General features: G+C 46.5%; 1 protein-coding gene across 3 annotated transcripts in view; it reads left to right on the forward strand.

Moving 5' to 3' along the window:
• Positions 1 to 7,355: 7,355 nt before the first annotated feature.
• LOC125030617 (protein CLEC16A homolog) overlaps positions 7,356 to 16,074 on the forward strand; it is a 50,206-nt gene continuing 41,487 nt past the window's right edge. For 2 of the 3 annotated variants that reach the window (XM_047620776.1, XM_047620795.1), the window contains exons 1-3: positions 7,356 to 7,594; positions 14,374 to 14,507; positions 15,545 to 15,693. In XM_047620776.1, the coding sequence (XP_047476732.1) occupies positions 7,521 to 7,594; positions 14,374 to 14,507; positions 15,545 to 15,693 (357 nt within the window). In that variant the 5' untranslated portion in view covers positions 7,356 to 7,520. The remainder of the gene's footprint in view (positions 7,595 to 14,373; positions 14,508 to 15,544; positions 15,694 to 16,074) is intronic. The other variant, XM_047620787.1, reaches the window with a different exon arrangement.

The following is a 16,074-nucleotide window of genomic DNA, read 5'->3' on the forward strand; positions in this document are numbered from 1 at the left end:
ACCCTCATGGATGCTGGCCCAGCCGAAATCCTAAGACCAAATCCAAGATGGAAAACAGACAAGGCCAACTGGCAGGCGTTTCAAAACGCCTTGGCCCTCTGTCTGAGATGCAACAATCCCCCACAAAGCGAAAATATGGAAGTGCTCGAAGCCAGCCTGCTAAACGCCATTAATGAAGCAGCCTCACAGACCATACCCAAAACTCGGCCTGGGTCCAGAAGTCACAAAGACGCCTGGTACTTCAATGACGAGATCAGGGAGGTCAACCACAGGGTGAACATGTGCCGAAAACTATTCCGAAGGCAAAGAACCCCTGACAACCTATCCCTCCTAAGGGAAGCTGTCACGGATGCCAAGGAAACTGCCAACAGAGTCAGGCAGGAAAAGTGGCTGGAATGGTGTGAGTCCTTCGACCACCAAACCACCCTTTCAGAGCTGTGGCAACGGGTCAAGCGAGCTACCAGCCGCTCAGCCCCGAGGTGCACCCATCACGACCCCCAAGCAGAGGCTAACAGACTGGCGCACGAGTTCTCTGCGAGAACGAGCAGCAACAGTCTGCCAGCCGAGCTGAGGGCAAGACAAGAGCGTCTACAGCCAGACAGACACGCTCAGATCAGAGAAAGGGCAGCCGAACCCGATAACTCAGACGTTATCTTTTCTCTGAGGGAACTAAGGAAAGCCTATAAAACCAGTTCCAACACAGCCCCGGGCTCTGATGGGATCTCGTACCCCATTATCTCCCACCTAGGACTAGCAGGTGAGCGTGCACTCTTGCAACTCATCAACAAGTCCTGGGAAACCTCCACTCTACCCCAGAGTTGGAAGAGGGCTACCATAGTTCCCGTCCCAAAACCAAAGGAGCCGGGTAAGTACCGCCCCATCTCTCTGCTCAGCTGCCTGGCCAAGACGGCTGAGAGGATGGTACTAAACCGGCTTCAATGGAAAACGGGACCCCCGCACGAACACCTTCACGGGTTCACAAGGGGCATGGGCACAGCACACAGCTTAGCCACGCTCTTAAGCACAATCAGCAAGGGCCCAGCTGTGGTGGTATTCCTTGACCTGGAGAAGGCTTTTGAACTGGCAAGTCCGCTTGCCATTCAGGAAAGCCTGATCCAGAAGGGAATCGGAGGAAAGCTCTTGGCTTGGATAGGTGACTACTTCAGGAACAGGACTGCCAATGTCAAATTCAAGGGTCACCTATCGCAGCACATGCCGCTCGAAAATGGAACGCCACAGGGTGGGGTTCTCAGTCCAGCCCTATTCAACACTTTAATGTCCTGCATCCTCAACATAAACCTCCCAGTGGGGTGCCAGATCATCTCGTATGCAGACGATCTCGCTATCACCTCCACTGGACCACGCAGCCAGAATAAAGCCCAGCGTTGTCTGGACCTCGTGTCAGAGGAGTGTTGTAGGACGGGACTAAAGATCTCTGCTGCCAAATCCAAAGCCATGGCTTTGAGACAGAGAGTTCGAGGCACAAGACTGAAAATCCAGGGAGTGGAATTAGAATGGGTCAAGGACTACCTATACCTTGGGGTAAGGATAGACCGGACCCTCTCCTTCCATAAGGAGGTCCAGTACCTGGTTGACCGAACCAAAGCAAGACTGTCTGTCATGAGAGCAATGACTGGGAGACGCATAGGGGCCAGACACCAAGTACTAAGATCATTCTATGTACATGCTGTCCGGCCCATTGTGGACTATGCCTCAGTCGCTCTAATTGCTGCAAAGAAAAAGCACACAGACAAATTAGAAACAGTCCAAAATGAAGCTGCCAGGATCATTCTGGGTGCCCCGAGGTGGACGAAGGTTCTCAACCTCCTGATGGAGGCAAACCTTCTCCCCCTGGACTCACGAATCGATCTAACGGCAACACAATTTCTGTCAAAGGTCATCCAGGCTCCCAGGAACACAAGCCTAAGACAAAAATTAGTCAGATGCCTCGAACAAGACAACGAGCTCGTTGCAAACAACTCCTGGCTGTCTCATACAGCCAGGGTGTTGATACGCCATCAGCTCAAAGAACAGCTTCTTGCTAAGGGCATGGACTCCCCCCACCCCGACTTTGCCGAAGCCCCGCCGTGGGCACTGAGCCTGATAGAGTTCAACATAATGAACCTGTCAATGAAAAAGAGCCTATACCCCATGCCTAGCCTAAAGGCAGAAGCCCACAGGGTCATTGCAGCCATCACTCCTCCGGGTAGTAGAACATACTACACGGATGGATCGGTCGATCCCTTGAGCCACACTGCAGGCGCCGGCTTTGCAGCTAGGGATGCCACGCGATCCATGAGGGTAACAGACAACGCCTCCTCGCTACAGGCAGAGGCAGTTGCAATCATGGGAGCCCTAGGCCACGCGTCCCTAAGGGAAGGACACGTGGTCATACACACAGACTCCAGGGCAGCCATTGACTGTCTTCAGCACAGCTCACCCACAGACAACATCTACCTACTGACCACGATTCTCACAATGGCACAGAGAATTCTTGCTCAAGGTAGAAGAATTATCATCAATTGGGTCCCAAGCCACATCGGTATCAGAGGGAACGACCTTGCTGACAGACTAGCCGCCGATGGCAGGGGTATGCCCCCAAATCCCATGACGATAAAACCGAGCCGAAAATTACTTATGGAGAAGTGTGCCTTGGTCGGTCGTACCTTCCTACGGCAGCTCCACAGAGAGGAAACGAGAACCTCCCCCTCGGCCAGCTGGTACTCAGACGCCACAGGCTCTGAACCACTGGCACTCTCTGAAGTAAGCAACAGAGGTACCGAAGTCATTCTTCACAGAATGCGCCTAGGTTACCACTGTGCATGGCAGATTATCCCAACAATCGAACGCGATGAATGGTGCTGCAAGCACTGCGGCGAGCCGAACGCCACACTAGTCCACTACCTAGAAAATTGTAACCATACACAATTCCTGAGACATGGACCGCCCACAACAGCCGCCGTGCTGGTAAAGAGGCTATGCGAAATGCTTACACCATGGCGGCAGAAGCGCTTGCTGGCAATCCCGCCGCCACGGTAAGCACCGAGTGTCAGACAACTCAATGAGACAGCCGTAAAAAAGCTGACACAGGCCGGGCCATATCTAGAAGGCCCGGGCGAAGCTAGAACTTCGCAAACCAAACCCCCCCCCCTCCCCACAGTAATACTTCCCTCCACACCACTCCCTCTTCCTCCCGTCATCGTCCCTCTACAAATCTTTTTAGTACTCTGTTTAGCCCAGTCAAGTGGGATCGTTTTTTTTGTGATTCCCCCTACAGCCATTTACTCTGATAATACCCTTCTCCTCCAACAGTGCTTCAAAAACAAGTAGGCAAAGTTTCCTTTGCAGCCGTCCCTACCATTCACGCCTTGTCACAGCTACATATGAATCCCAATCCCATGCACTAACTACCCTGGTTGACCTCACTGGTAAACCCAGTCCTGCCCAACTCCACTCTCCATTTATACTTGTTTCCATCTCCCCAATTGATTGCCCTCTATACATTCACCCACGTCATAACTCAATATCCTCCACTTCATATCCTCCTCCCGCAGTCTTCATTGTGTACCCCCTCCTCCCTTACTACTACTGCTTCATACTTATTGTCACTCCACACAAGCCCCTCTTCCCCAAGCCTTCATCCTTCTACTCCTTCCACCTCTGCAAACTTTTTAAGTATACTTAGTCAAGCCAAGTGGGACCGATTCTTGGTGAGGCCCTATGTAGCCCCGTATTCTGACGATACTCTTCTCTTCCAACAGTCTCCAAAAACAAGTAGACAAAGTTTCTTTTGCTGCCTTTCCGATCATTCACGACTTGTGATAGATACATTACAAGCTCGTGCACTATTTAGCCTGACAGGCCTCACTGGTAAATATATTCCTGCTCAAGGATAAGTCAGATATGTAAAGCTGAGCCTCGCCCGGGCTATGCTTATGAGGGGAACCCCGACTGTGCCGACTAATGTCGACTCGAATAGTGTCTGCCAGCTGGTGCTGACTCCATTAATGAAGCTTAGCCCTTCCCACCGTGACGGGTAAGGACTAAACAGTAACCTTCCGGCGACGATTGAAACTTCTCGCGCCTGGCCGGGACACGAACTACCGATCCCTCGATTGTGAGACCGACACGTTACCACAGTATTAACCCGGAGGCACTTCTTGTCCAACATCACTTCTCCCTTATTACTTGTACTGGAACTGTTTCCATCGTCATTGCTGATTGCCCTCTCTGCAACAAGGACTGGTTATACTGTGAAAACGAGATTTTTCCTTCTCTACCTATTCCAATGCTGTCCTTCGCTCCACGCCCATCATATTTCCTCAAGATATCTAAATATAACCTAGTATATTTTCCCTGTACCCGAATTAGCCTACTTCTACTCCCTATCTCCCCCAGTCAAATTCCGAAGTCCAGATACTACAATCTCTACCACTTCCCCAATGCTTACCCCTCCTTCTTCTCACCTGTTGCATAAGGCAATCTAAACGTCCAACCTTATTTCCTACCACATCCTGTCCTTCACCCACCTCTTCCCTTTCTTCTCGGACATCTGTTCTCTCTTCTCCTCCTCATTAGAAAACCTTTATTCTCAGACCTTCCCACCCACAACCCCTCCAGAAACTCTTGAAGGCATCCAAAACTTCTTAAACAATAGCTAAGAGAACGCTCCGCTCCCTCATTAACCCTCCAGTCTCTATTCCTAGTTCTACATTCAAGTAGTTGCCGATATCCATCCTCCTCAAGTTCCCCCTACCCCTCCCACTCTCTCCCAACATGCCCCACTCTCCCCATCTCCATGTGTACCATTCTTTCTACTTTTCCCATTATCCTTACCGCTCCCACCCGAATGTTCATGTGACTATTTTATATCGTAAGTGTCCTTCTATGGATCCTTCCCCTCAAGACATTCTTCCTGATACTTCACCACCTTCTCCTGTTTCCTCATCTCCTCCTCAGGATTCGTCTCCTTTTACTTCTCGGACACCCATTTCTACCCTTATTACCCGTTAATTATTTCCATGGCTCTTTTGCAGTTTTCCTCTCCGTTTGATCTAATCGCCCTGCGCCCTTAACCCATCCTCCTTTTACAAACCCTTCTTTACTTGCTCTACCCTCTTTGCACTTTTAATTACCATACTTTCCTATAACGCTCTACAACATTTGACATCTTTCACACATTATCCTAATCGTTAACTAGTGTTATATGATTTTTGATGTCTAGCACATTTATTTGTTTTAACCATTAACCATTATTGATTCATTCTGTTTGTTCTATACAAATAACTAAAGTTATAAGTATAAATTAATAGTAGGCTACTGAAATGACATGTTTCAACAGAATGAAAAGCTTACTCCATGGTCATCATCAGCAGAGTGAAGGAATTTTGCCCTGCCAACTATTTTGTCAATCAAAATTGACAAAAAAACTAATAAAAAAACATGTGAGTTTCAAAACTAATTTCACACTAAACGTCAGCAATTCTTTTCTTATTCTACATTCCATTCAACTTGAAGTGTTTGCAATTTTGTGCTAGTATTTAAAAGCGAATACAAAATCAAATTGTTTATTTGATGTTTTATTGAAATGTCAGAAAAATACTCATTTTATGAAACTTATTTTTCATGATTTGCCCTGCAAATTCTTTGTTTACCCTGTAAAATAATATTTTTTCAGGATTGGTAGGTGAACCACCTGAAACTTCTTCAAAAGTTTTATGAGTTCGGATATAGAAACACTTGAATGGAGCTAGGCCTCAGCTGTAAGGCAGATGGTTTACAATTACCTGCAGAAGCTCATGCAGGCTGTACTGGAACATTCGCTTCTCAGACCTCCCCAATCAACTCCCTTTCAAACACTCTTGAAGACATTCAAAACTTTCTAATCACCCCCCCCCCCCCCCGAAAAAAAGCCTATCCCTTATCCACCCTCCAGTCTCTCTACTCTCATTCCCTCTACAATAATTACCTTATTAATCCCCCTCTTTACCCTTTTGGCTACTCTACCATCCTATTGCTATATGGCCTTTGATGTTTAGCACATTTAAATGTATTTTACCATTAACCACCCAAATCCCATTGGTGTCCTAAGCATGCAGAAATGGTAAATAGAGAACAATTACAATAGCACGTAGTAATTTCCTTAATACTGCTTCCATGACCTTTGCACTACAAAGGTAATGAAAATGCTGGGTTGCGTTTAGCCAGGCAGAAGGGATTACTGATTGCATTCATATTTAGTATAAACATATCAAAATAGGTAACAGATTATGGTGCGAAAAAAGCTGCTTCCTGTACTGAGGGTGACTCAGACAGGAAGGCACAGACTGGTTTCGGTCGGGGACATATATTGTTCTTATGATAATTCGCGAAAGGTCGGGTAATTCATCCATGTTTATGCATATATATGTTAATACATACATACATACATACATATATATATACATATATGTATGTATGTGTGTGTGTGTTTGTGTGTGTGTGTGGGGGGGGGGGGGATATTTGTATGTACACACACACACACACACACACACACACACACACACACACGCGTGTGTATGTATATGTGCGAGTATGTGTGTGTTTATACATACTGTGTGATGGTATATGAATAATCTCTCTCTCTCTCTCTCTCTCTCTCTCTCTCTCTCTCTCTCTCTCTCTCTCTCTCTCTCTCTCTCTCTCTCTCTCTCTATGTATATATATATATATATATATGTATATATATATATATTTACACACACACACACACACACACACACACACACACACACACACATAAATGTACACACACACATACACACATACATATATATATATATATATATATATTTACACACACACACACACACACACACACATATATATAATATATAATATATAATATATGTGTGTGTGTGTGTGTGTGTGTGTGTGTGTGTGTGTGTGTGTGTGTGTGTGTGTGTGTGTGTGTGTGCCTGCCAGTTGTCCGAGTATACAGTAGAAACAAAGGTCTATACAAGTACTTATATAACCCTGATAGAGACTGTCTGTACAGGGCATGGAAACGTATGGTCAAAACTGATGGACAGCAAAACAAACAATCATGTTGTCCATCATGACAATACCAAATATGCACCGCTATAATATATACAGAATGCGCCCTATTCCTTTCTTTAATAGTTCTCTAGCTTGCGCCCTTCTTTTTAACTGTTGGTGTCCTCCATTCAATTTGTTTATCCTCTCTCCCTCAACCTCTACATCTCCCTCTCCCTCGTCCTCTCTCTCTCCTCCCTCTTCCTCTTTCTTTGCCTCTCCCTTCCTCCTGCTGTCTCTCCGCTCCGTTTTTGAACCTGGCGGCCTTTGTGCTGACCGCGGCGCCTCCCGTGGCTCTCCCTCAGCTGACGGGCGACAACCTTCATGGTGGCTCTGTTGTTTGTTGACACAGGTGTGAGGTATACAGTGGTTGGCTGTGGCTTTTCCTTTCGGTTTCTCTCCAGAGGACGTGGAAGAGAGGCATGGGCCACTCCTGAGCCACAAGAATGCTCAAGGGAAGGGGATGGTTCGGAGGAGGGCTCTGGAAGAACAAGAACCCGCACTCCCTTGAACACCTCAGGTGGGAGCTCCTTTTTCTCCTTCGGGAGGGGTTTTCCTAGGATTCCTTGCAGTCATTTTTGGATCGTGAGAATTGTTAATGGGATATCTTGGCTGCTGTCGCTCCTTGTACAGTAAAAATATGGTTATTAAAGAGGCAGTAAGGCAGATTCACGTGATTATATAGAAGTTCCTCTGAGTTAGACTTTGTTATTGTTTTGATTGCTTGTTTGGCTTTTTTTCTCAGGACCCTCCATGTCTTCTTAACTACTGATAGTTATGGAAGATAGAAGGGTTTAGCTTCAGTTTCACACAGCCATGTAGTACAAAGTAAAATTTGCCTGTAATGGACAGAATAGTCTTAAATAAGACACTTCATCTATGGTACTTCTGTCACAAGTAAATAATGAGAAAGTAGTGCAGTACATAATACTTTGGTAGTTACAGGAAAATGTGATGGCACTATAATAATAAAAGAAAAAAATACCCTCATTATTCCATGAAATCTGCTGTGTTGGCACAAAATAACGTTAGAAATGAGGGGAGCAAGTACACAGAGGTCCTTGATTGGGAGATATGGCAATTGGATGGGGGTCTGGGGCAAGGCCCCTAGTTTAGGAAGCTTTATGGTTCATACAGTGATGTTTGTGGATATCCTAGTGAGGGTAGAGTAATAGGACTTAATCTCAGAGGGATATGGACACTTCGTAAACATTACTAATACTTTCATTTATATAATTTGCTGTGGAATATGACAAGAAATTCAGGCATATTATTGTGTTGATAATTAAAAGAAGGAAGAATTATTGCAGGATTGGATGGATGTGTGAAAAAAAAAATATATTGATACATTTTTCATTTACTTTTTGTAAATGTGGTGGAAAAGTCACCTGCATTTTAATTTTCTTTGTTTCATGATATTTGTGCAATACCAGTTATGGCTAAGAATCTTGATTTCATAGTCCTAATATTAGGGGACGGCATGAAGTATATCAGGGAAGTTATGGGGGTAAAACAGACTAAAATAAAATGACTATAGAACTAAAGGTACAGCAAGATTGTTATGAATTGACCACACCCCACAGAGATTAAGGCCCTAATACCCCAGCCAACATGCTTAGGGAAACTCCTGGGAAACCACAGATATTGCTGTATAATCCTAAATTTTCCAACCTGGGGTGCCTTAATGATGATGATAATGATGATAATGATGATAATGATGGGAATGATGGGAAGGATGATAATGATGATAATGATGATAATATGATAATATGATAATGATAATGATGATGATGATGATGATGATGATGATGATACTGATGATAATGATGGGAATGATAATGATAATGATAATGATAATAACAATAACAATAACAATAACAATAACAATAACAATAGTAGTACTACTACCAATAGTAGTAATAATAACAATGATAATGATGATGATAATGATAATGATAATGATAATGATAATGATAATGATGAATGATGAATGATGAATGATGAATAGATTTGTAATGTGGTGACCTTTATTCATGTGTGTGTGAGAGAGGAAAATGAAGTATCCTCAAATCTCCAGTCACATGGACTATAATTTCAGTTGTAATGTGCAATTGTTATGAACAGACAAAATTACCCAGAATAGTTATTATTGTTATCATTGTTATAATTTTCATATTCATTTTCATTGTTATTGTTGTTATTGTTATTGTTGGTAATATTGGTATTATTATTATTGTTGTTCTTGTTGTTATTGTTAATTTTAGTGTTATTATTATTATGATTATGATTACTTTGATTATGATAATGAAAAGAATAGAATCTTTCTTTTCTAAAAACATTAGGAAATGGGTTAAGTGTGAAGTTTAGTGGGTTCCTTTACGTTTATATGTGAAACATTAGTGAAGTCTATAAATGCTGTGAAAACAGCTACTTATTTTTTCTTTATTTAACCCACTGAATCTTGGGTGACATGACTCATGTCATGGGAAAAAAAAAAAAAAATGGCAGAAGACAGGAATATGCTGTCATGGAAAATTGATGGCAATGACTTATCATCAATGTGTACAAAGCTCTTGAAGGAAGATTAGACTAAGTGAGCATTTAGGAAGGGGCTCTGTACCATCTGGGAGCCATGGCTAAAAGAGCACAGGCACAGGCACAGGCACAGGCACAGGCACAGGCACAGGCACAGGCACAGGCACAGGCACAGGCACAGGCACAGGCACAGGCACAGGCACAGGCACAGGCACAGGCACAGGCACAGGCACAGGCACAGGCACAGGCACAGGCACAGGCACAGGCACAGGCACAGGCACAGGCACAGGCACAGGCACAGGCACAGGCACAGGCACAGGCACAGGCACAGGCACAGGCACAGGCACAGGCACAGGCACAGGCACAGGCACAGGCACAGGCACAGGCACAGGCACAGGCACAGGCACAGGCACAGGCACAGGCACAGGCACAGGCACAGGCACAGGCACAGGCACAGGCACAGGCACAGGCACAGGCACAGGCACAGGCACAGGCACAGGCACAGGCACAGGCACAGGCACAGGCACAGGCACAGGCACAGGCACAGGCACAGGCACAGGCACAGGCACAGGCACAGGCACAGGCACAGGCACAGGCACAGGCACAGGCACAGGCACAGGCACAGGCACAGGCACAGGCACAGGCACAGGCACAGGCACAGGCACAGGCACAGGCACAGGCACAGGCACAGGCACAGGCACAGGCACAGGCACAGGCACAGGCACAGGCACAGGCACAGGCACAGGCACAGGCACAGGCACAGGCACAGGCACAGGCACAGGCACAGGCACAGGCACAGGCACAGGCACAGGCACAGGCACAGGCACAGGCACAGGCACAGGCACAGGCACAGGCACAGGCACAGGCACAGGCACAGGCACAGGCACAGGCACAGGCACAGGCACAGGCACAGGCACAGGCACAGGCACAGGCACAGGCACAGGCACAGGCACAGGCACAGGCACAGGCACAGGCACAGGCACAGGCACAGGCACAGGCACAGGCACAGGCACAGGCACAGGCACAGGCACAGGCACAGGCACAGGCACAGGCACAGGCACAGGCACAGGCACAGGCACAGGCACAGGCACAGGCACAGGCACAGGCACAGGCACAGGCACAGGCACAGGCACAGGCACAGGCACAGGCACAGGCACAGGCACAGGCACAGGCACAGGCACAGGCACAGGCACAGGCACAGGCACAGGCACAGGCACAGGCACAGGCACAGGCACAGGCACAGGCACAGGCACAGGCACAGGCACAGGCACAGGCACAGGCACAGGCACAGGCACAGGCACAGGCACAGGCACAGGCACAGGCACAGGCACAGGCACAGGCACAGGCACAGGCACAGGCACAGGCACAGGCACAGGCACAGGCACAGGCACAGGCACAGGCACAGGCACAGGCACAGGCACAGGCACAGGCACAGGCACAGGCACAGGCACAGGCACAGGCACAGGCACAGGCACAGGCACAGGCACAGGCACAGGCACAGGCACAGGCACAGGCACAGGCACAGGCACAGGCACAGGCACAGGCACAGGCACAGGCACAGGCACAGGCACAGGCACAGGCACAGGCACAGGCACAGGCACAGGCACAGGCACAGGCACAGGCACAGGCACAGGCACAGGCACAGGCACAGGCACAGGCACAGGCACAGGCACAGGCACAGGCACAGGCACAGGCACAGGCACAGGCACAGGCACAGGCACAGGCACAGGCACAGGCACAGGCACAGGCACAGGCACAGGCACAGGCACAGGCACAGGCACAGGCACAGGCACAGGCACAGGCACAGGCACAGGCACAGGCACAGGCACAGGCACAGGCACAGGCACAGGCACAGGCACAGGCACAGGCACAGGCACAGGCACAGGCACAGGCACAGGCACAGGCACAGGCACAGGCACAGGCACAGGCACAGGCACAGGCACAGGCACAGGCACAGGCACAGGCACAGGCACAGGCACAGGCACAGGCACAGGCACAGGCACAGGCACAGGCACAGGCACAGGCACAGGCACAGGCACAGGCACAGGCACAGGCACAGGCACAGGCACAGGCACAGGCACAGGCACAGGCACAGGCACAGGCACAGGCACAGGCACAGGCACAGGCACAGGCACAGGCACAGGCACAGGCACAGGCACAGGCACAGGCACAGGCACAGGCACAGGCACAGGCACAGGCACAGGCACAGGCACAGGCACAGGCACAGGCACAGGCACAGGCACAGGCACAGGCACAGGCACAGGCACAGGCACAGGCACAGGCACAGGCACAGGCACAGGCACAGGCACAGGCACAGGCACAGGCACAGGCACAGGCACAGGCACAGGCACAGGCACAGGCACAGGCACAGGCACAGGCACAGGCACAGGCACAGGCACAGGCACAGGCACAGGCACAGGCACAGGCACAGGCACAGGCACAGGCACAGGCACAGGCACAGGCACAGGCACAGGCACAGGCACAGGCACAGGCACAGGCACAGGCACAGGCACAGGCACAGGCACAGGCACAGGCACAGGCACAGGCACAGGCACAGGCACAGGCACAGGCACAGGCACAGGCACAGGCACAGGCACAGGCACAGGCACAGGCACAGGCACAGGCACAGGCACAGGCACAGGCACAGGCACAGGCACAGGCACAGGCACAGGCACAGGCACAGGCACAGGCACAGGCACAGGCACAGGCACAGGCACAGGCACAGGCACAGGCACAGGCACAGGCACAGGCACAGGCACAGGCACAGGCACAGGCACAGGCACAGGCACAGGCACAGGCACAGGCACAGGCACAGGCACAGGCACAGGCACAGGCACAGGCACAGGCACAGGCACAGGCACAGGCACAGGCACAGGCACAGGCACAGGCACAGGCACAGGCACAGGCACAGGCACAGGCACAGGCACAGGCACAGGCACAGGCACAGGCACAGGCACAGGCACAGGCACAGGCACAGGCACAGGCACAGGCACAGGCACAGGCACAGGCACAGGCACAGGCACAGGCACAGGCACAGGCACAGGCACAGGCACAGGCACAGGCACAGGCACAGGCACAGGCACAGGCACAGGCACAGGCACAGGCACAGGCACAGGCACAGGCACAGGCACAGGCACAGGCACAGGCACAGGCACAGGCACAGGCACAGGCACAGGCACAGGCACAGGCACAGGCACAGGCACAGGCACAGGCACAGGCACAGGCACAGGCACAGGCACAGGCACAGGCACAGGCACAGGCACAGGCACAGGCACAGGCACAGGCACAGGCACAGGCACAGGCACAGGCACAGGCACAGGCACAGGCACAGGCACAGGCACAGGCACAGGCACAGGCACAGGCACAGGCACAGGCACAGGCACAGGCACAGGCACAGGCACAGGCACAGGCACAGGCACAGGCACAGGCACAGGCACAGGCACAGGCACAGGCACAGGCACAGGCACAGGCACAGGCACAGGCACAGGCACAGGCACAGGCACAGGCACAGGCACAGGCACAGGCACAGGCACAGGCACAGGCACAGGCACAGGCACAGGCACAGGCACAGGCACAGGCACAGGCACAGGCACAGGCACAGGCACAGGCACAGGCACAGGCACAGGCACAGGCACAGGCACAGGCACAGGCACAGGCACAGGCACAGGCACAGGCACAGGCACAGGCACAGGCACAGGCACAGGCACAGGCACAGGCACAGGCACAGGCACAGGCACAGGCACAGGCACAGGCACAGGCACAGGCACAGGCACAGGCACAGGCACAGGCACAGGCACAGGCACAGGCACAGGCACAGGCACAGGCACAGGCGCACATGCACACATTCACACACACACATGCACATTGCCATGTACAATTGTACATGTGCATGCACATGCACTTGCACATGCATATGCTATGCATATGCATATGCATAATAGATATGATATAGATTAAGATATAGATATAGATATAGATTATAGATATAGATATAGATTATGATATGTAAATTTATACATATTATATATAATTTATATGTTTTATATATGTATATATATTAATATATTTATATATTATATATATATATATATATATATATATATATATATATATATATATATATATATATGCATATATGCATATATGCATATATGCATATATGCATATATGCATATATATATATATATATATATATATATATATATATATATATGCATGCATGTATATGCATATATATGCATATATATATATATATATATATATATATATATATGCATATATATTTTTATATATATAAATATTTATATACACACATATACATACACATATATATGTGTATGCATAGATATATATGTATATATAAATTTATATGTAATATATATATATATATATATATATATATATTCTTATATATAAGTATATATGTGTATGTTTATATATGTATATATATATGTGTGTGTGTGTGTGTGTGTGTGTGTGTGTGTGTGTGTGTGTGTGTGTGTGTGTGTGTGTGTGTGTGAGTGAGTGAGTGAGTGAGTGAGTGAGTGAGTGAGTGAGTGAGTGAGATATAGATATAGATATAGATATAGATATATTTATACATGCATACATAGATACATATACACTATTTATATAAAATATGTACAATATATATATATATATATGTATATATATATATATATATATATATATATATATATATATATATATATATATATGAAAAAGTTGCATGTTCTAATCTGACTTTCCTTTTCTCCATTGCAGCTTCTTCTTGGAGAAAAACATGCTTTCCTTCTTTCTCCGGATTATGAAACAGAAATGTGGGAGCTATGTGTGTGTGCAGCTTCTGCAGACCCTCAATATCCTGTTTGAAAATATTAGAAATGAGACCTCACTATGTAAGTTTACAGTGACAGTGAATGATATTTTGTTACGTGGGACTTTTGAGATTGGTTACAATTTGGTTTTATTGGTGTTATCTTTGATATATTTGAAAATAATGAGGCTGAATGGCACTTTTATGGATAAGATAGGTTGATAGATATTAATTGAAAAACAGGCTTACAGATTTTCTTGATTTTAGGAGATATGTATGTATGTATATTATATATTTTTTCATTTTTTCTTTTTCTTTTGTTTTTTCTTTTTTCTTTCTATCTTTCTTTCTTTCTTTCTTTCCTTCTTTCTTTCTTTTGTAGGGGTTACATGCCTTTGAATGCAGGCGTTAGCCTAGAACCCAGTTTAATTTTATTAGCAATATATTTAAAGGGATTGAAATTAACTGCAAACAAAAGGAGATAAAGGAGATTATGGGAATTATTATTATTATAATTTTTTTTTTATAAATCATAAATAATCAGAACAAGAACAATTTCTCTCTCAATTTTAAGCTTCTTGTCTATCAAAATGAAGAATATACCTACTATTCAATGGACTAGAGAATATTTTAAGTGAAAAAGTTTGAATTAATACAATAATGATGTAGAAAAACAATAATCTAGAACCAAAAATAATAATAATCAGTAATAAAACAGTAATCAGTGAGTGCTGGTGATGCTTCACTTGGTGCTCTGGCAAAGGCCATTAATTTCTCTTTGTATATTTCAAGGTCTAACATTAGTACCATGTTACAAAGTGATATGTAAAGTGGACCAAATTTTTATGAGATGAAAATTCCCCAGGATCAGACCTACAAACATTACCTTGTCAGAATACATTTAGAATGTGTTTGTTGGCCTTTGCTGTAGCATCACTTGCATCACAGCAGGGATGCTCTCTAATGGCAGATTGAGCCATGCTATTTCATTACACAGATTGATTTAAATAACATCTTCATTGGAAATTATTCTAACCACTCTAAAGAAGGAATAATGCTAAAGATGGTGATTGATAAAAGGAAATTCTTATATTCTTGATTTGCTTTTTCTCCTTCCAGATTACCTGCTCTCCAACAACCATGTTAACTCCATCATTGTCCATAAATTTGACTTCAGTGATGAGGAGGTGATGGCATATTATATATCCTTCCTCAAGACACTTTCTCTGAAGCTCAATGCTCACACCATACACTTTTTCTATAATGAAGTAAGTTTTAATGCATACATTCTTATTGTTATGCCATATTCCATATGTAATTTGATTTTGGGTTTTGTCATACTTGCATTATTGCTCTTTACAGATTAGTAATTGAATTAAGGAATTATAGTACCTTAACCCAGTGCTGCTGGGGATGGCATGTACATGCGTGCTATGCTCACACAGTGAGTTTAGTTTACTTATTATATTTACATATCGATGGCTCTGCAAGTGTCAATTTACCCTTTTACCTTGATTTTTACAAATATTTGATCTTATTTCATCTTGCTGTTGCAAACAGTACTGTAATGATTATAATGATGATAAAGATAATAATAGCATGAATATTAACAGCATTAAAAAAAAAAAAAATTTCCCCTGAAAATTCAA

Source organism: Penaeus chinensis, chromosome 2 (assembly GCF_019202785.1).
Source record: "Penaeus chinensis breed Huanghai No. 1 chromosome 2, ASM1920278v2, whole genome shotgun sequence".
NCBI classification, from domain to species: Eukaryota; Metazoa; Arthropoda; class Malacostraca; order Decapoda; family Penaeidae; genus Penaeus; species Penaeus chinensis.